Below are 18,627 nucleotides of genomic sequence, written 5' to 3'. Positions count from 1 at the left end.
TATAGAATGTCGAAAAAAGTCACGGTATAGTTTATTGAAAAAACATTGTAAAAAGTCAGTGTGGTATGTTGGAAAAAGTCTTATTATAGGATGTCAAAATATTGTGCAAACGTATAATATATTTGGAAAAAGTACAAGAAAGTCCCAGTACAGTATGTCAGTCACAGTATAGTATGTAGAAAAAAGTCTGACTTTTTTATGACTTATTTTGACATAAGATATGACTTTTTTATACTATGAATTATACTGCGAATATGAAAGAAAAGAAGCATGTTTCCCATAAATTACTATTTCTTTAACTGAAACATGCAGACAAGACGGGATGTTTAAGAGGCAGCGACGACTAAAAGTGCATCCAGTATTTATCGGCAATTACGAAAAACTATTTTTTACAAAACATGTGGAACATTTTTGTAGGTGTGTGTGTGTGTATATATATATATATATATATATCTTAGTAAGGCAAAACTAAGTATTACTTAAGACCATCACATATTGTCAAACGTGTTTACAACTGATTCATTTATTTATTTAGCAGACTGTTCAGGTTTGGCAAAAAACTGAACTAAATGTCTCAGCTGTTAGCTGGTTCAGTCATTCTGCACTTCAGTCTGTCCACGAGGCCCAGCTGCTCATCAGCGACGTCTGAACGCTCGGGAGATTCTCCAGGCGTTCGGTTCCTCGTAGCGATTGTAGAGCGGTTCCAGTTTCTGTTGCCTCTTCTGCCGGCTGAGGCGCGTCGGGTCGCCGACTCGGTAGAAAGCCGGCGCAAACTCCACCAGCCAGCGCGGGTCGATGGTGGTCACCTCCCGCATGTACTCCTTGGTGGTCAGCACCAACTCGTGGTACACAAGCCTGCAGGAAGCATGACGAGGACAAGAAGACAGTTAATAATGATCAGCTCATAAAATAGTAAAGGTGCCCCTCACAGTCCAAAAACCCAAAACATAAATATCAAATGCTCAAATTAATGTCGCTGCAATCAATTAACATTTTGCAGTTTTACTTGATATACAGAAAATGAATTTATAAACTTTTGCAATAATAGTGATTGATCCATATAAATCCATACACTCATTCTGCAGCTCTAAGCAAGGCTGAAATCACGTTTGTGGGGTACATATTCAAGTCTTATGTCATAAGTCTATTCGTCCCGTCGGCCCTGCAGCGTTCCAGCAGCACAGCGAGGACTCACCACTCTGGCTGGCGGTTGAAGAGCGTGCTGGAGGGGTGCAGGTACACCACCTGCTGGTCTATCAGGGTACGGTACCCATCATGGGGGTGCTTCCTGGCAGAGTTCCTGAAGTAGCCGCTGCAGATGGCTTTCTGGACCCGCATGGTAGCTGTTCCACAAGACACCACGTCCAACTTGTGTCTGAGGAATAGCAATCAAAATGGTTTGTTTATATTCAAATCGAATTTTTTTCACAAGACATCATGTTTGATTTAAATGCTGCGTGTGTTTTTCTTTAACTCTGGCATACGTGTAAACACAGTGCTGCATATTTGTATGTCTGCAGTCATTTCTCCATTCCTCACTATATGAGGTCAGTGTTACAGATGTTTCCATTGTCAACGATAGAACAAACACTGAAATAAAACAAGTCATACAAATCTTTCAAACACAGTTGAATTTCCTGCTTCTGAGCACCTGTCCATGATGCTCAGCATCTGTTTGCGGATGTCCATAGCTCTCTTCAAGGAGCGAGCCTGGATGAAGTTCTCGAAACACCAGGGGTTGGAGAACTTGTTGTTCTTCCAGGAGTTGTAGACCGCCAGCAGGGTCAGGTGGTCTCCCTCCGGCTGGAAGAACTTTGTCTTCTTCTGGTCAGCCAATGTCTGTTTGTCCTGAAAACGCAAGGAAGCATTGAATTTTGTGTTATTTTGTGTTAAGCTTTTAAGCATGTTGTTGCCTCGAACATGCTTTATTCATGTTTCCCAATCAAAGATTTGAGACAAACAGGTATGTGCATGTTATTGAAGTAAGTCACGTCTGTGGTCAGCACGAGTGTCGTCGGGTGTTGGCCACAAACCTTCGGTCTGTAGAAGATGTTCTGCACAGACAGCATGGAGACGATGGTGAGCATCTCTTCGCCGCAGCCCAGATGGACGGACATGATCAACATCTTACACAACATCGGCTCCAAAGGAAACTCAGCCATCTGACCCACGCACACGGGTGGAGATCAGACACGGACAGGATGCATAATGAAGATTTGGAACAAAGAGGACATAATATAATAATATCATCGGTTATAATGTGACTGAGTAGATGCAGTAGACTTTTCTCTTCTACTCACCCGTCTCCCCAGCCGGGTGAGTAAGCCTTCATCATCCAGGCCGCCCAGAGTGTAGAGCTGCTCCATGGCTGTGATCAGCGTCTCCATGGGAGGAGCGTCCATGAAGTCAAAAGACAGCAGGTCATTGATGCCCATCGCCTGGGAAATAAAAACAAATCACACCGACGATAAAGCCTGACAGACGATGATAATAACTGGGCCACAAAGTCATGATTAAAATCTCTAATGTCATGCATCATATCACAGGGCAAGGCCCTCGCTTTGTATCAACCTTCAGAGACAGCACAGTGCTGGCCAAGTTGGTTCTCTGGATCTCGGGCACGTTGGTGGTGAGCATCTCGTCTCTGTAGGCTCTCTCTGTGTAGAGCCGGTAACACTTCCCGGGGCCCGTTCGGCCGGCTCGACCGGCCCTCTGCTTGGCCTGGGCCTGAGAAAGACGATCAGGGAGGAACCGCACACGTACGCACATTAGGATGATGATCAGTACCGGTGGGTCGTACGATGGGCAGTGTGCCATTTGTTGGTTGATGGCAGTCTATGCATACATTTTAGGTACTGTGTATGAATACATTATGATACTTTGTATTATTTAAAGAGCAGATACTGTCTTGTTTGTGTCTAAGACAATAAAGCCTATTTTATCTTATCTTGTAGCAAAGATCGTCAAATCGTCACCGATGATGCTTTTTTGGGGTTTTCAGCATACGATAAAAAACACTGAGGTTTCCAAGTCGGGCCAAACGTAAAATGTTTACTTCCACATGATGAGGGTTGTGTTAACACGGCTGTACCTGTGATATGGGAGTCACCACAAGCTGGTCGATGCCCGACTTTGAATTATACACGATCTGTTTCACAAAGCCGGGGTCCACCACGTAGTAGATTCCATCGATGGTCAGAGACGTCTCAGCGATGTTGGTGGCAATGATGACCTGGTGGTACACAAACACAACGGAGAGAATTCCTCTTTAAAAAGGTGAATCTTTGGTTCTGTGCAGATAAAAATCGAACTAATTGAAAGCCACTAAAAAGGTAAATATATTCAAATTCTATTAAAGAAAGGCTTTTGATCACATTAATAAGATGTACTTCACAGCTTTAATCTTATCCAGTGCAGTCTGTCACCTTTCTGCTGCCCAGGGGTGCCGGGTCAAAGATCCTGGTCTGCATCTCACTGGGCAGCGCCGAGTAAACTGGCAGAATAATCAGTTCAGGAACATCCGGCCCCAGTGACTTCATCCTGTCATACAGGATCTCACAGGCGGTGTCGATCTCTTCCTGTCCGGTCAGAAACACCAGGACGTCACCTGGACAGAGACAGAGAGTGTTTTGTAACGTACAGAGACACGGTTAGGTGTCTTATGTACAGAACAGTTTTAAATCCCTGACACAGCCGTACCTGGAGGCTCCATCAGGTGAATCTGCATGACTGTGATGAGGGCGGCGTCCAGGTAGTCCGTCTCGGGCTCCTTGCAGTAGAGAACCTCCACCGGATACGTTCTCCCTGGGATGGTGAAGATGGGCGCTTCAAAGAAATACTGGGAGAACTTCACGGCGTCCAGTGTGGCCGAGGACACGATCAGCTTCATGTCTTTGCGCTTCTTTATCATCTACAAGAGGCAGAGGACGTTACTGCATGTGAAGCAGCATTGTTGGTATTCTTTATTGTGTGGTTTGCAGAATGTAAAGAAAATACCTTCTTGAGAAGTCCGAAGAGCACGTCGGTGTGGATCGTTCTCTCGTGGGCCTCATCGAGCATTATGAGGGAATACAGACTCATGTCTGCGTCCAGCAGACACTCCCTCTGCAGCATACCGTGCGTCATGTACTTGATCACCGTCTCTGTACTGGTGCAGTCCTCAAATCGAATGGTGTAACCCACCTAAAGTTAAGGTAACACACATATTGAAAGGGATGAATGACACAGGAAGGGAGGAAAGGCTCTCTATGACTCTTCCTGTACAGATGAAGATCACTCACCTCTTGTCCCAGACGGCAACCGTACTCCTCAGAGACTCTCTTGGCCACGGACATGGCGGCCACACGGCGGGGCTGCGTACAGCCGATCTTCCCCCTGGAGGTGTAGCCCGCCTCCGCCAGGTACTGAGTGATCTGGGTGGTCTTACCGGACCCCGTCTCTCCAACAACAATCAAGATCTGATTATCGTGGACCGCCTGTGAAGAGAAATAATTCATTGCTACGGTAATAAAGAGATGTTGATGGATGTGGGAGGATGTAAATGTTGTAGGTTGTAACGTGGGTTCATGGCTTGTTTGTTCTTTCAAAAGCCCGCTGTCATCTCTCGGGCTGAAAAATGCCTTTTTCGGTGTAATCGAGACCGTGATGGTGAGTTTGTGTCCGTCTGAAAGTGTATGTTTCAATAAAACGAGGGCTTATCGGACGCTAACTTCTGGTGAGTTTAGGAGAAATCTAGAATATCCATCTGTTAATCATTGCAACGCAGTAAAGTAAACACCTAAATGTGTATTTTGGTTTGGTTTTTTTCCCACACTAGTCTTAAAGAAGACATGTTATGAAAGCAAAATATCCAAAATGTTTGCCTGGGCTGTCTCCCCTTAAACTCTGTGCCCATCCCAGCACTGACTGTACCTGAACAAGCTGCTCCTTGAGCTTGAAAATAGGCAGCCCCTCTCTCTGCTGCAGGATGGAAAGCTCGGTCTTCTTGCCATACGACACCTGGTTCCCTCCGAAGGCGTATCTTTTCCACGCTGGAAGATCGATCGGCATCGCGCCGATGCCCCTCAAGTTGGCAGCGATCTGCCTTCCTTCATCTGCACAGGAGAGGAACAGGACGAATGTTAAGCACCGGCAAGATCCTAACTATTGTGTTTAATCAAGATGAACTGCAACGATAACTCGATATCCTAACAAGCTGTTCTTGTATTAAACTGTGAGTCAGAGGTAGCGACCGGGGCTGGAAGGAACTTGTTAAACCTCCGATGTCCCCTCAGGCTGCGGAAGATACAGTCACAGTGCATTATGAGTCAGCGTAAACTCAAGGGGAAGCTAGATAATCATCTCCAGCCATGCCACGGTAACAATGTAACAGTGTAATAGGCCTGGCACAAGGCAGGCGCTTCTATCTCATTTTATACATTTTAAATCTCTGACGCAACATTGATTGATTTTGCCCTTGAATTAATTTCCGGTTGAAAGTTTGCTGCACGGATGTTTGAAACGCACACAGAGAGTCAGTGCTGCACACATTTAAATCTACAGCCTGGCTCATAAAGAGTCTGCTGGATCAGGTCCTTACAGTCGGGCATGGGGTCGATCCAGTTCTTGTGGATGCCAGTAGGGATGGAGTCCATCTCTGCTGCACGGGCCGTCTGCTTCAGCTCCCTCCGCTCCTTAGAGAGAGCGCTCTGCATCATGGCTGCCTGGGAGAGGGAGCCGTCTGGATTCTGATGGACAAAGTGAAACAGTCGGAGTGATGACGGAGAAACAAATGTTATCAAAGTGCATCCGTAGCTACAGCACAGATATACAAGTCCCGATGTTCTTCTATAGATCTACGGTTTATTTTTATAAAATTATAATTTTCAATTCCAACAAAACAAAAAGGCAGTTTTTCTCATTTTTTGGAAGTTCGACCGTAGCTCCTATAATAAGTCTTTATATGTATTTATATCCACTGGACGTTGCTGTGATGCCTCACACACACAAAGAAGATGAATATTCAGTGTGATCTGCCTAGATTTAACCACAGACAACCAGTCTGGATACGTACCTTCACTATTTTGACTGGGCTCAGGTTTGTGCTAAATTTCGTCTGTCCCCTCAGGAACGGTGGTTCCTCTTCCACCAGATCAATCTCTAATTCTTCATCTGTGGAGGGAACAGTTACAGCAGAGACGTCATTATGCAGGATGACTTTCATCTAGCAAAAAACTGAAGAACAAAGGGCAGAGTTCTACCTTCATCGTCATCTATTTTGGGAAGGATTCCCGTCTCCTCGTCAAATTCTGGGAACTCTTCTTTAGGAAGCACGTTGGCGGCAATCATCTGAACAGGGTTTTTTAACCAGATGGTTAAAAACCAGCCAAGGAAGACAGATTCAACACTTATTCTGTTTCACACGAGTGTGTCGGATGAATACCTGTTTGATTTCCCATTTTTCCAGGTCAGTTATCTTGGCGAGCCGTTTGCGTTCCGTTGGGTTCTCCTCCATTTCCACCATGCTGGCTTCAACGGGGCGGTCCGGGTTCCTCATGGCTTCGTCTCCGACTCCGGTGTCCAGGTTTCTCCTCCTGTTGGGGTTCAGGTCCTCCCCCGTCTCCTGGTCGACATCCTGGCAACATGGAAACCAGTGACCACATTTTCAGTTACTAACTAATCAACAGCAACTACAATACTCCAAACCATTACTGGTGTTTCATTTAATATTGTTTACCGACTCCTAAAGGTTTCATGTACAAACCCGCTCTTCTTCTGATCTTTTAAACGTGACTCACCTTCATGCTGAGGCTGGCTTTGGTTCCGGTGAATGACAGAACTTTCACCTTCACCTTCTGGCCTTTGGTGACCACGTCGGCCACATTGGCGATGCGTCCTTCTTTGCGTAACTCAGAGATGTGCACGAGGCCCTCAAAGCGTTTCCTGCAGACAGTTTCACACTACAGGTTAGGACCAAGAGGCACTTACAGAACACTACAGGCAGACGCTGAATGCAACATAACGTGTGATCTAGTGGAAGATTTGAGACCGTCGGGGAAGAGATGATCGGAAAAATTCTCAATTTATTTGAAACACACAAGTACAAAAGGGAGAAATATCTAAATGATTAGAAGTAGTTGGATTCAGCTGACTGACCTGAGGCCCTCCAGCTGCACAAAACAGCCAAACTGCATTAAACTGCTGATTTTGCCGTTGTAGACGTCGCCCACAACTGGCTCCTCTGGCGGAGGCCGATCCACAAGTCGGTCACGCCAGCGGTCAGCGTCTCTGACGTCCTTCTTGTTGTTGTCCTCGTCGTCTTTGAGGGGGCTCGGTGGATGGTCGCTCCACACCCGTTTCCTTTTGCGCTTGGGGTTTGCGTCTCCGTCGAGATCTGGACTCCTCTGACGTCTGATTTGTCCGTCTGTGTTCCTGACTGACCTGAGGAGCAAACGGAAACAATTTTTTACTTCATGTCATGTTTGATCAGCTTCTTTTCCAAATGACAGTCACACTTTTAGTCCAAAGCCTTTACCCAGTATCAGAGCTTGTTCCACAGAAGTTAGGCATGAGCTTCTCCAGCTCCTTCATGGCCACTTCTGCCACCTGCTCGTCATCTATGTCTGCGTGACGCGGTGGAATCTGAAGGAGGGTTCGGAACATAAATATTATAATCCGCAGTTGCCTCTGAAATGTGTTATTGTCCTTTATAGAGATAAAAGAGCCGTACTATCCACACAGCAGCATCTGGTTTACATAAAGCTGGGTATTTCCCCTTCAGGTTGTCCTTTTCACACTTTGCCTTCACGTCTGACTGAGGACCTGTCATTCACAACAGAGAAGATGTAGTTTAACAGTATAGCTGTAAAACACGAGGTACTACTACATCAAATACTTTAGAAAGGTTCTGTACCTGTACTTGTGGATGGTGAGGGTCGCATAGTATGAATAAGTCGAAGTAGATTACCAATAAAGGTGTCCTGAAACAAGACACGTGGATTTAAACAGAGAGAGAGAGAGAGAGAGAGAGAGAGAGAGAGAGAGAGAGAGATGGATGGATAGATAGATTTGTTAAGGGGTTTGTTCAACACTTACTGTGAAGTCTGCTCCATTTTTAAACAGAGTCGCTTTGAATCCCTCAAATGTTGGGTGTTTTTTGGCCAAACTGATGATGAATTCAGCTGTAAAACATCAACCTGTGTTAAGTTAACGTTCCTCGTGCTAACTCACCGCTACGCTATCACATCATTACGTGTCGTAACGTTACCCAGATCCTTCTCGCTTATTCCCAGATGATTCTCCAACTCCGTGCACACCTTCGACACCAACGATAAATACTCGAGACGTTTTATTTCGTCTAGGGCGTCCATTTCTCTTGTTTATTTTTGTTCTGCCCAGGAAGTGGTTCTTCTTCTTTAGTGTGAGCTCCAACGAACGTGTTGCAGCGCCGCTGCCCCCTACCGGTCAACGGGCAGATTACACGTATACAGGTTATTGGAGTGGTTGAACGTAACGAGTACATCCGCCTACTGTACAAGTACAATACTGAGGTACTTGTAGTTTACTGGAGTTTTTCCCCAAGGATACTACATTATACTTCCACTGAGTTTATTTTATTAGTTAGTCTACCAGTTAATATGCAGACTCAGATTATTAATACTTGTATTAACCAACTAATACTTTCCATAGAAATACAAATATTCTATGATACTTGTACTTCTGGTATATTCTATTATTAATACTTTCATACCATTATTTAAGCAATAATATTGAATGAGTTACTTTTTCTTGTAATAGAGTTAATGTTCTACTTTGTATTTATAGGTTCTGAATGCAGGACAAACAGTATTTCTGTGGTACTTTTACTTAGTTAAAAGATCAAAGTACTTCTTCCACCACAGCACTCAACAACCCAAAACTTTAACATTTATTCTCCTTCAAACAGCTGCAACATTAAAAAGCTGCTAAATAATCCAAACGGGGATACATCTTCCCAGTGTAATGTCACCACCACATTCTCCGATTGATCTCTCTGTAGCTTCTGTACTTTTCACAACAAACTCAAACACGGTTAAAAAACATCTTGTATTTATTGAGGACACATTGTCACAGTTCCACTGGCGAGTACAGCAAAGCAAGTCTTCAATACACAGACGAGTGAAGGTTGTTCAGGCTAAAGTACAAAATCTATACCACGTTCAATATTTATGGTTTGAAAACGTTTGACTAGTGAAACATAAAGACGCACGATCGGGTCTTATTTGGGCGTAACATTATGCTTTGTTCAAGTTCAGTCAAAATAAATAGTCCACTGTTAACAGAACCTCCTCACAGAAGACTAACTTAAACTTCACAAGTGGAAAGTTTGCTTTTTGTTGCCGTGTTAGTGCTATGAAAATAGTAGTTCCACATTTCCTAAAATAATGACACTAAAATTCCGACCTAGACAGATTAATGTGGGAACTTCTGGGGGGAAAATGTACAATGTGTACAAATATTAAAACAAAAGTGAAGCTTGAAGTAGTGACGATACAAACTGTCGACCACCAGAGCTGGTGCAGGTCGACCCGTCTGACTTCATCATCGCCGTCAACAGACATTTTGTTTCCGCATTTGTGACGTCACGCACGTCAGCGGCGCCTGAAGGCGCGAGATATCCTCCAGGCGTTGGGCTCCTCGTAGCGGTTGTACAGCGGCTCGAGGCGCTGCTGCTTCTTCTGCTTGCTGAGGCGCGTCGGGTCGGACACTTTGAAGAAGGCCGGAGAGAACTCCACCAGCCAGCGCGGGTCGATGGTGGTCACCTCCCGCATGTACTCCTTGGTGGTCAGCACCAACTCGTGGTACACGACCCTGAGGATGAGAGAGGCGGGACGTCATAAGGCTGCTTTGCATTTGGAAATGATCATAAAAAAAAAAAAAAAAAGACATTCATTTCTTGTTTGGCGTTGTCGTACCACTCGGGCTGTCGGTTGAACAGAGCACTGGAGGGGTGGATGTAGACCACCTGCTGGTCTATCAGGGTGCGGTAGCCCTCTTGAGGATCCTTTTTGGCTGCGTTCCTGAAGAAGCCACTACAGATGGCTTTCTGGACCCGTACGGTCGCTTTACCACAAGACACCACGTCCAGTTTATGTCTGAAGAGAAGAGAGCACGTTGGGAGGTTCAAGAGAAACAAGACGGATATTATTATTTCAGATTCAGTTGCTAACATCTTGATAGTCCTACCGGTCCATGATACCCAGCATCTGTTTGCGGATGTCCTGGGCTCTGCGCAGGGAGCGGGCCTGGATGAAGTTCTCGTAACACCAGGGGTTGGAGAACTTGTTGTTCTTCCAGGAGTTGTAGACTGCCAGCAGGGTCAGGTGGTCTCCCTCCGGCTGGTGAAACTTTGCCTTCTTCTGGTCAGCCAATGCCTGCTTGTCCTTTAACACAAGAAGAAAAAGAAACCAATGAGGATCTTCAAATAGTCAAAACCATAAATGCAATAAGTGATATTAAATGTAGACAAACCTTCGGCCTGTAGAAGACGTTCTGCACAGACAGCATGGAGACGATGGTGAGCATCTCTTCACTGCAGCCCAGATGGACGGACATGATCAACATCTTACACAACATCGGCTCCAGAGGAAACTCGGCCATCTAGAAGAAGCAAAAAGAAGAAAAGATGAAATAATAATAATTGGAGCAAAGCTAAAAATGAAGACAAGAGGGAAGTGAAGGGCATGATAGAAATAAAACCTTGTACCATTTACCATTATTTCTTTATTGAAACTACAAAGTGCATAAATGTGATGTAGATTTATTCTCTTCATCTTTGCAGTAAACATCATTCCTCACCCGTCTCCCCAGCCGGGTGAGTAAGCCTTCATCATCCAGAGCGCCCAGAGTGTAGAGCTGCTCCATGGCTGTGATCAGCGTCTCCATGGGAGGAGCGTCCATGAAGTCAAAAGACAGCAGGTCATTGATGCCCATCGCCTGGTGGAGGAAACAGACAATAAAGTATTATGTTAAATACATTCTAAGCTTCAAGGCTGAGGAAGATTAGCTGGAACATTATTTATTTTTTGTGTCACTGTACTAGAAACATGCACACATTTTAAACTGCTGGCACAAAATGGCTGCACACACACTGACCTGTGACTTCACTTAAACACACCATGTTTCACCCACAATCAGTCAGGTATGAGAAAGGTTGAAACGTTAAAGCCTTTAAGCTCCTCTCTGGTGTCTGAATATAAACCCGCTCCATCCCTCTGCTAAACGTCTACCTGGTGCTAATCCTAAACACACTGTGTGGCAGAGTAAGCGTTTACCTTCAGAGACAGCACAGTGCTGGCCAAGTTGGTTCTCTGGATCTCGGGCACGTTGGTGGTGAGCATCTCGTCTCTGTAGGCTCTCTCTGTGTAGAGCCGGTAAGTCTTCCCGGGGCCCGTTCGTCCGGCCCGACCGGCCCTCTGCTTGGCCTGGGCCTGAAATTCAGAACAGATATTTTTAAACAATCAGGATTGGCGTTTTTCTTCTCCTGAATATATGAAGTAGATGATAAACAGACTACCTGTGAGATGGGAGTCACCACCAGCTGGTCAATGCCGGTCTTTGAGTTGTACACTTTCTGCTTGACGAAGCCGGGATCCACCACGTAATAGATCCCATCGATGGTCAGAGACGTCTCGGCGATGTTTGTGGCAATGACCACCTGATGGGAGGGGAAAAAGACAGAAGAACAAATCCATTATTTTAGATACAGTGCAATTTAACCTTTAGTTTAGTCTTAACATTTAGGGATTTTAATGCGGAGAAGTTAATTATACCGTTAACAGGCATTTTCCCCTATGTTTGAAAGATTACTGATACATGCGGTCACCTTTCTGCTGCCCGGGGGTGCCGGGTCAAAGATCCTGGTCTGCATCTCACTGGGCAGCGCCGAGTAAACTGGCAGAATAATCAGTTCAGGAACATCCGGCCCCAGTGACTTCATCCTCTCATACAGGATCTCACAGGCGGTGTCGATCTCTTCCTGTCCGGTCAGAAACACCAGGACGTCACCTGGACAGAGACGAGGGACAGTTGGGTTCTGATGTAGACTGATGTTTGGGTCAACTGGTGAAAAGGACGTGAAGCTTGAAAGGTACCTGGAGGCTCGGTGAGATGAATCTGCATGACTGTGATGAGGCTGGCGTCCAGGTAGTCCGTCTCGGGCTCTTTGGTGTAGAGAACCTCCACTGGATACGTTCGTCCTGGGATGGTGAAGATGGGCGCCTCGTAGAAATACTGGGAGAACTTCACCGCGTCCAGTGTGGCCGATGTAACAATCAGCTTCATGTCCGTGCGCTTCTGTACAGTCTGAGAAACGCAAAGAAAACACTCAGCGTCTCGTTCACTTCTCTCTCACAAATACCCGACTAGCTCCACTAAATGTATGAAAACGAAAGCCTCTGCTCAGCTCGCTCACCTTCTTGAGCAAACCAAAGAGAACATCCGTGTGGATCGTCCTCTCGTGAGCTTCGTCTAACATGATAATGGCGTACTGGCCCAGTTCAGAGTCGATCAGACACTCTCTCAACAGCATACCGTCCGTCATGTACTTGATCACCGTCTCAGGGCTGGTGCAGTCCTCAAAACGGATGGTGTAACCCACCTAGAGCAAAAAATATGTATATTAGCCATCTTAAAATATAACCAAGCCATTACAAAATATAAATGTTGTGATTTGAACATCTTCCTCTAATGATGGAGCACTCGCCTCTTGTCCCAGACAGCAACCGTACTCCTCAGAGACTCTCTTGGCAACGGACATGGCGGCCACACGACGGGGCTGCGTACAGCCGATCTTCCCCCTGGTGGTGTAGCCCGCCTCCGCCAGGTACTGAGTGATCTGGGTGGTCTTACCGGACCCCGTCTCTCCGATCACAATCAGGATCTGGTTGTCGTGAACAGCCTGTGACAGATTGATCCACACAGCAAACGTTACAAATTGGCACTTGGGTGGCATTATATCTTGGTTTTGAAAAGAATAAAGTGCACATAGGATAATCAGACTCATTGATATGAGAAGCATCTAGCGAAATCTGAGAACATGTCCCTTTGGGTTTCAACCTGAATGAGCTGCTCCTTCAGCTTGTAGATGGGCAGGCTCTCCCTCTGCTCCAGGATGGAGAGCTGGGTCTTCTTTCCGTACGAGGCCTTGTTGCCTCCAAAAGCATGCTTCTTCCACTCCGGGATGTCATTGGGCATCATGCCGATGCCTCTCATGTTGGCTGCGATCTGCCGACCGTCGACTGTAAAAGAGCAGCAGAAGTGAGCTTATAATAATGAAGGAAAAACTGCGTTTTAACGCTGCAACTAAAATATGCTCGCATCCGATCTGCATGGCTACGGCTTCATGTCTGGGCCCATGAAGGGGATACAAGAACACTGAACCATAGATAGATAGATATATTAATAAAACCTAAAGAGAGATGGTACGATAGTCAATATGCAAATTTCAAGCTGGCAGATGGTTTTATGGCTGCGCAGGGATTTGATGAATCATACTTCACAATCGCTTAATGTGCACATGTAATGGATTTCTTACCGTCTGGCAGCGGGTCGACCCAGTGTTTATTCAGCCCCATGGGGATGGAGTCCATCTCTGCCTCTCGAGCCGCCTGCTTCAGCTCTCGTCTCTCTTTAGCCAGAGCGCTCTGCATCATGGCGGCTTGAGACAGAGAGCCATCTGGATTCTGTTGGCCGGAGGGACACACGGGACCACAATCACTCTCGTGCACATTTCTTTAGGCTCCAGATGCCAGGTTTGTTTATAGTCTGAAGATATGTTAAACAGCTCCTACATCTGTTAAATAAACACATTATTGTTTCCAGAGAACCCGTTCTAATAATTGTTCTAAATATTTCCCCTGCCACAGACGGATCAGATGAAATTAACTCGAGTCTGCACTGTAGTCCCGCCTCCGTGTATCTAGATGCGACGACATGTTCAGACGTGTGCATTACCTTCACGATCTTGACGGGGCTCATGTCCATGCTTTGTTTGGTGTGTCCCCTCAGGAACGGGGGTTCCTCTTCAACCAGCTCGATTTCCAAATCTTCATCTGAAACGGTGAACAAGATCAATGAGCAAGAAGTTCGACACGCCTGAAAGTCTTATGTATCACAAAGAAAGAGATTAAAGAGTCCACAGCTCTGTGTGGCTGTGACACAGTGGTGCTTCAAGCTAAACGCTAACGTCACCATGCTGACATGCAGATGTGGAGGAGGTATCGTTTGTCCCTTTGTTCTCTAGCTTAGTTTAGCGTGTTAGCATACTATTGTTTGCTTATTAGCACCAAACACAAAGCACAGCTGAGGCTGATGTCATTACTTTCAAACTGGACTTCTTACCCTCTTCATCGTCAACTTTAGGAAGGATCCCCGTCTCGTCGTCAAAATCAGGGAACTCTTCTTTGGACAAGACGTTGGCAGCAATCATCTGAGGGAAGACAAAGAGCATTAAGATTTAAAAATAGGGCTTCAGTGATACCATCAAAGCAGCTACTGCCATCTTGAACGTGTGCAGAAATCCAGACCCACCTGTTTGATCTCCCACTTCTCTGGGTCAGAGATCTTGGTGAGCCTCTTACGCTCCAGGGTGTCGTCCTGCTCCAGCTCGGGGGGCTGGCCCAGGTTCATGTTGCTCGGCCGGTCGGGGTTCCTCATGGAGATCTCGTCCCCTCCGTCTGGGCCAACGTTCCTCCTCCTGTTGGGGTTCAGGTCCTCCCCCGTCTCCTGGTCCACATCCTGGCAGATGAAAGAAAGCATGTGTGGGCTAATGTTCTGCCTGACAATTAAGGGGCTAACAGTCGATCAGAGAGAAGATCCCACGATGATAGAATTTCACAATAGTCTCTCATGAGGAATTCACAACAGCTTAATCACTAATTAAGATGCTAATTACTCACTGGCTCAAACAACTACCTGCTCTGATAGAAAGGGAATATCAGATTCAATTAAAAAAAATGTAATTTAGAAATCAATTAAGCACTAATGCTGGTATCAAGATCTCAATTTTCCAAACCGGGTCACACAAAGAAATCTGCACACACACAACTTTCAATTAAATTATTCGCCCTGAGACCAACTTCACAGAAATGTGTTCAGCGAGTCGTCTGCTGTTCTTACCTTCATACTGAGGCTGGTCTTAGAGCCGGTGAATGAGAGCACCTTGATCTTCACCCTTTGGCCTTTGCTGACGACGTCAGCGACGTTGGCCACCCGGCCCTCTCTGCGCAGCTCGGATATGTGGACCAAACCCTCCCATCGTTTCCTACGCACAGAGAACACGCGGCTTTAATTAACTCACGGAAGAACAGTTATTTCCGGTCAACTTATGCTCCACACATCACAGGAATGCATCTGCAATTCAATTTACAGTATCGACGTTAATTAGCAGCCACTGGGCTGAGCTGCCACCCAAAGTTAGGTCAATGTTGTATTAATGGCGCTTGTGAATTAATACTGGGGGTGTACAGAATATCTTTCATTTTATTGACGTTTTCAGATGAAGCTTTAAAAATAGATTTTTGGGTTATCATGGCTCTATAAATTAATGTATGGTGCTGTTAGATTGCTCCATGAATACAAGTGCCTGTCTTCCTTTGTGTGCAGCAAGCCAGAGAGCACTGGCTCACAGAAAAGATGAAAATGTTTTTGTTTTTTGAACGGCTGAGCTCCAAAAAAATATGGATTGAAGCTCAAGATAAACATGTTGGGAATTGATCTTTTTTTGGATTTTGGCTTTATAACAATCCTACGCAGCCATCACTGGAATCTAATTCTACAAATAGTATATTACTAATAATATTAGTGTGGCCTTATCTTCAACTGTGCAGAAATAGCAGGTTTATGCAGAATGAATAGACATGAAGGAAGAAATATTTGGTATCGACCTTAATCCCTCCAGCTGAACAAAGCATCCAAACTGCATGATACTGGTGATTTTGCCGTTGTATATGTCGCCCACAGAAGGTTCTTCTGGCGGCGGGCGGTCCACGTGTTTGTCCTTCCAGCGATCAGAGTCTTTGTCTTGGTCTTTTTTGGGACTAGGTGAGCGCTCAGACCAGCGAGAGGATTTGTCTCTTCTTTTGCCGCCGTCTCTGCCGCCGTCTCTATGCCGATCTCGATCTCTGGAGCGAGACCTGGACCTGGAGTGATGGCGTCTTTTCCTGTCCTTGTCCCGATCTCGGTCCCTGTCTCGATCTCTGTGTCCGTCTCTTTCTCTGCTTCGGCTGCGACGTCGGCTCTTTTCTGACCTGCTAGAATGAGTATGAAAAGTAAACATCACAAGCCACAGCTGACATGTGACCCTAAAAGGGTTGAATTCAATAAACTTAATTGTAGAAATGCATATTTTTTTTAATCCTATATTCAACAAAGCAAATGTCACCTACATGTAAACTTTATTTTTCAAGAAGGCATATAAAAGTGTGACCATCGTTGGTCGTCTTACCTGCTCTTGCTGCTTTTGGGGGTTGTCCCACTGACACTGGGCAGAAACATCTCCAGCTCTTTCATGGCATTAGCTGCTACCTTCACATCATCTTCATCTTCCAGCTTCAGAGAAAGTCAGCCAAAAAAAAAAAAACAATTAGCAGCACAGAGGGACTCTACTTTTACTGTTTAACAACTTTGTTTAGTTTTCCTATCATATTCACTTCTGGAATGCTGCATTATTATAATTATATTATGTTAGTCGTCGCTGGTACGTGACTCCGTTTTCTAGCTTTAAAGAACTCACACAGCGAAGTGCAGACTAGTGTCAAAATTTGAATTTCGAGTGTCTAAGGTGGTTTATCAATAAGATCACACATTTTGCTTGTGTTAAAGTAACGTACCGGGGGTGGTGCCGGCTCATCTGCTCGACACAGCGCAGGAAACAACTCCTTCATCCGGTCCTTCTCCGTCTTCGGCTTGACCACAGCCTCGAACACTGAAAATGGACAGTTATTCACTTATTGTAGTTTTGATTATTCCCAAGGGAGAAATATATAACGCAATACCATATGGCATAGCACAAGGAAACTACAGATAATTAGCAGTTACACAGTACAAATAAACAAAATACAAGTCAATAATACACAGTATGTATGGGGTAAATGTCTCCGACTAAAATGTGCTTTCTACCAAAGCAATTGGCAGTTTGGTTGTTACATTAGCTTACTTACCTTTACTCGTAGATGACTTGGATGGAGGTCGCATAGTCTGAATGAGTCTGAGCAAATTACCAACGAGAGAATCCTACAATGAAACACAACAAAACAGTCGATAGAACCGATTAGGTACCACATACAGTTAGCTTAGCTAACGTTAGTTAGCTGTTTATGTTAGCTTTAGCCACCTGCAGGCTGTTAGCTTAGTGTAGCATTTTTGCGTAGTGAACTTACTGTGAATTCGGCTCCATTTTGGAGCAAAAGAGCTTTGAATCCATCAAAGGTTGGTTGTTTTTCAGCGAGGTCGATGACAAATTCAGCTGCAAAACATTAAAAAACAAATTAACGTTAGCAGTGAACAGGACATTAACAGCAAATATAAGTTAGACAACTCTAATAGCTTAGTTAACGTTGAAAAACGTTAAAAACTCTCGCAATAACGAGACGTAATGTTACTACAAGGCCGCATATCTAACATTAACATAGTTTATGTTACGCTCTGCATGGCAACACTACGAAAAATACAGTTTCCGTTAGAAACACATGCCACTTTACAGAGTTAATGGATAACACTGTAGCTAGCTAGCTAACAACAGCTAACTACTTAGCACAAGCTAGCTAGTTAGCTAGCCGGGATTTTTCTTCTTTTTAGCCACAAACTACTCACCTAAATCTTTGTCACTTATTCCCAGATGGTTGTCGAGCTCCGTGCAGACCTTGGACACCAGAGACAAATATTCAAGCTGCGATAGCTCGTCTACTCCGCCGTCTGCCATTCTCCACGAGTCTTGTTTTTGTTCAGCGGCAGAAGAAGAAGAAGACAGCCGACATTATTGAACGTGGGCCACTTCCGCTTCCGGCTTTTACGTCAGTCACGTCGACGTTGTACATGTCTTGCCCCTACCTGCCGCACGATGGCGCTAAAATTCCTAATTAAAAACGACACAATATGACCACTATTAGATAGATAGATAGATAGATAGATAGATAGATAGATAGATAGATAGACAGGTAAATAAAATAACAGAGTAAAAATATTAAATATCAAATGCAAATATCAAATGCACAATATATACAATGAAATAGAATACTATTAAATTAACTAACTAAACAGAAGTGCAAAGTTTTAACCAAACAACAAACAAACAACAGAGTAACGGTGTTATAGTTGGTGTCTCCACATGGTGGGGTGTTTACTGTGAAATATCAATTTGTCATTTGGGTTTTTGGCAGCAGATTGTAAACATCTGTATTTAATAAAATGGATCCATCAAATCTGATCTATCTCTGAGGTATATCAGTTTAACAGAAAGTGAAATAAAGATAGAAGATAGGATATACTCTATTGTCCCGCTGGGAAATTTGTGTTGAGCTCCGAGCTGCTGCATCACACAACACCCTTGTCAACAACGTCACAATGCACATACAATAACATAGATCATAGATACACACACATAAACATACA

At 44.8% G+C, this 18,627-nt stretch overlaps 2 protein-coding genes across 3 annotated transcripts; both read right to left on the bottom strand.

The window, feature by feature from the left end:
* Positions 1 to 417: 417 nt before the first annotated feature.
* On the bottom strand, positions 418 to 8,374 carry LOC116381808 (ATP-dependent RNA helicase DHX8-like). Its single transcript, XM_031844261.1, has 23 exons — positions 8,246 to 8,374; positions 8,074 to 8,159; positions 7,892 to 7,958; positions 7,709 to 7,800; positions 7,514 to 7,620; positions 7,135 to 7,419; positions 6,777 to 6,921; positions 6,422 to 6,613; positions 6,240 to 6,327; positions 6,053 to 6,150; positions 5,579 to 5,726; positions 4,912 to 5,093; positions 4,281 to 4,475; positions 3,997 to 4,182; positions 3,700 to 3,910; positions 3,426 to 3,607; positions 3,092 to 3,232; positions 2,572 to 2,727; positions 2,301 to 2,438; positions 2,034 to 2,162; positions 1,652 to 1,848; positions 1,196 to 1,375; positions 418 to 855 (listed from the first exon to the last, which is right to left on the bottom strand). Exons 1-23 carry the CDS (start codon positions 8,346 to 8,348, stop codon positions 636 to 638), a joined length of 3,528 nt encoding a protein of 1,175 aa, XP_031700121.1. The 5' UTR covers positions 8,349 to 8,374; the 3' UTR covers positions 418 to 635.
* Positions 8,375 to 9,049: 675 nt separating this feature from the next.
* LOC116381807 (ATP-dependent RNA helicase DHX8) lies at positions 9,050 to 18,001 on the bottom strand. 2 transcript variants are annotated; one of them, XM_031844259.1, is made up of 23 exons: positions 17,830 to 18,001; positions 17,397 to 17,482; positions 17,178 to 17,250; positions 16,848 to 16,942; positions 16,463 to 16,566; positions 15,903 to 16,268; positions 15,136 to 15,280; positions 14,548 to 14,754; positions 14,359 to 14,446; positions 13,972 to 14,069; positions 13,553 to 13,700; positions 13,075 to 13,256; positions 12,722 to 12,916; positions 12,431 to 12,616; positions 12,111 to 12,321; positions 11,843 to 12,024; positions 11,534 to 11,674; positions 11,292 to 11,447; positions 10,816 to 10,953; positions 10,489 to 10,617; positions 10,204 to 10,400; positions 9,933 to 10,112; positions 9,050 to 9,828 (listed from the first exon to the last, which is right to left on the bottom strand). In XM_031844259.1, the coding sequence occupies exons 1-23, from the start codon at positions 17,936 to 17,938 to the stop codon at positions 9,609 to 9,611; spliced, it is 3,636 nt and encodes a 1,211-aa protein (XP_031700119.1). In that variant the 5' UTR covers positions 17,939 to 18,001; the 3' UTR covers positions 9,050 to 9,608. The 2 variants fall into 2 exon arrangements, with proteins under 2 accessions (XP_031700119.1, XP_031700120.1); XM_031844260.1 differs by having other exon boundaries at positions 15,903 to 16,265.
* Positions 18,002 to 18,627: the final 626 nt, after the last annotated feature.

Source organism: Anarrhichthys ocellatus, unplaced genomic scaffold (assembly GCF_004355925.1).
Source record: "Anarrhichthys ocellatus isolate YVR2014 unplaced genomic scaffold, GSC_Weel_1.0 scaffold4, whole genome shotgun sequence".
NCBI classification, from domain to species: domain Eukaryota; kingdom Metazoa; phylum Chordata; class Actinopteri; order Perciformes; family Anarhichadidae; genus Anarrhichthys; species Anarrhichthys ocellatus.
The sequence above is the reverse complement of the archived record's forward strand: the minus strand, read 5'-3'. Positions and strand labels throughout refer to the sequence as shown.

Excerpts from the sequence above, each read along its gene's own strand:
- LOC116381808 (XM_031844261.1), bottom strand. The coding sequence starts at position 8,348 with ATGGACGCCCTAGACGAAATAAAACGTCTCGAGTATTTATCGTTGGTG. Across the intron at positions 7,420-7,513 it reads GGAACAAGCTCTGATACTGG|GTCAGTCAGGAACACAGACG; the intron begins GTAAAGGCTTTG and ends TTTGCTCCTCAG. Across the intron at positions 4,183-4,280 it reads GTTGCCGTCTGGGACAAGAG|GTGGGTTACACCATTCGATT; the intron begins GTGAGTGATCTT and ends CCTTAACTTTAG.
- LOC116381807 (XM_031844259.1), bottom strand. The coding sequence starts at position 17,938 with ATGGCAGACGGCGGAGTAGACGAGCTATCGCAGCTTGAATATTTGTCT. Across the intron at positions 17,483-17,829 it reads AATAAGTGACAAAGATTTAG|CTGAATTTGTCATCGACCTC; the intron begins GTGAGTAGTTTG and ends AATGTTTTGCAG. Across the intron at positions 9,829-9,932 it reads TTCAACCGACAGCCCGAGTG|GGTCGTGTACCACGAGTTGG; the intron begins GTACGACAACGC and ends TCTCATCCTCAG.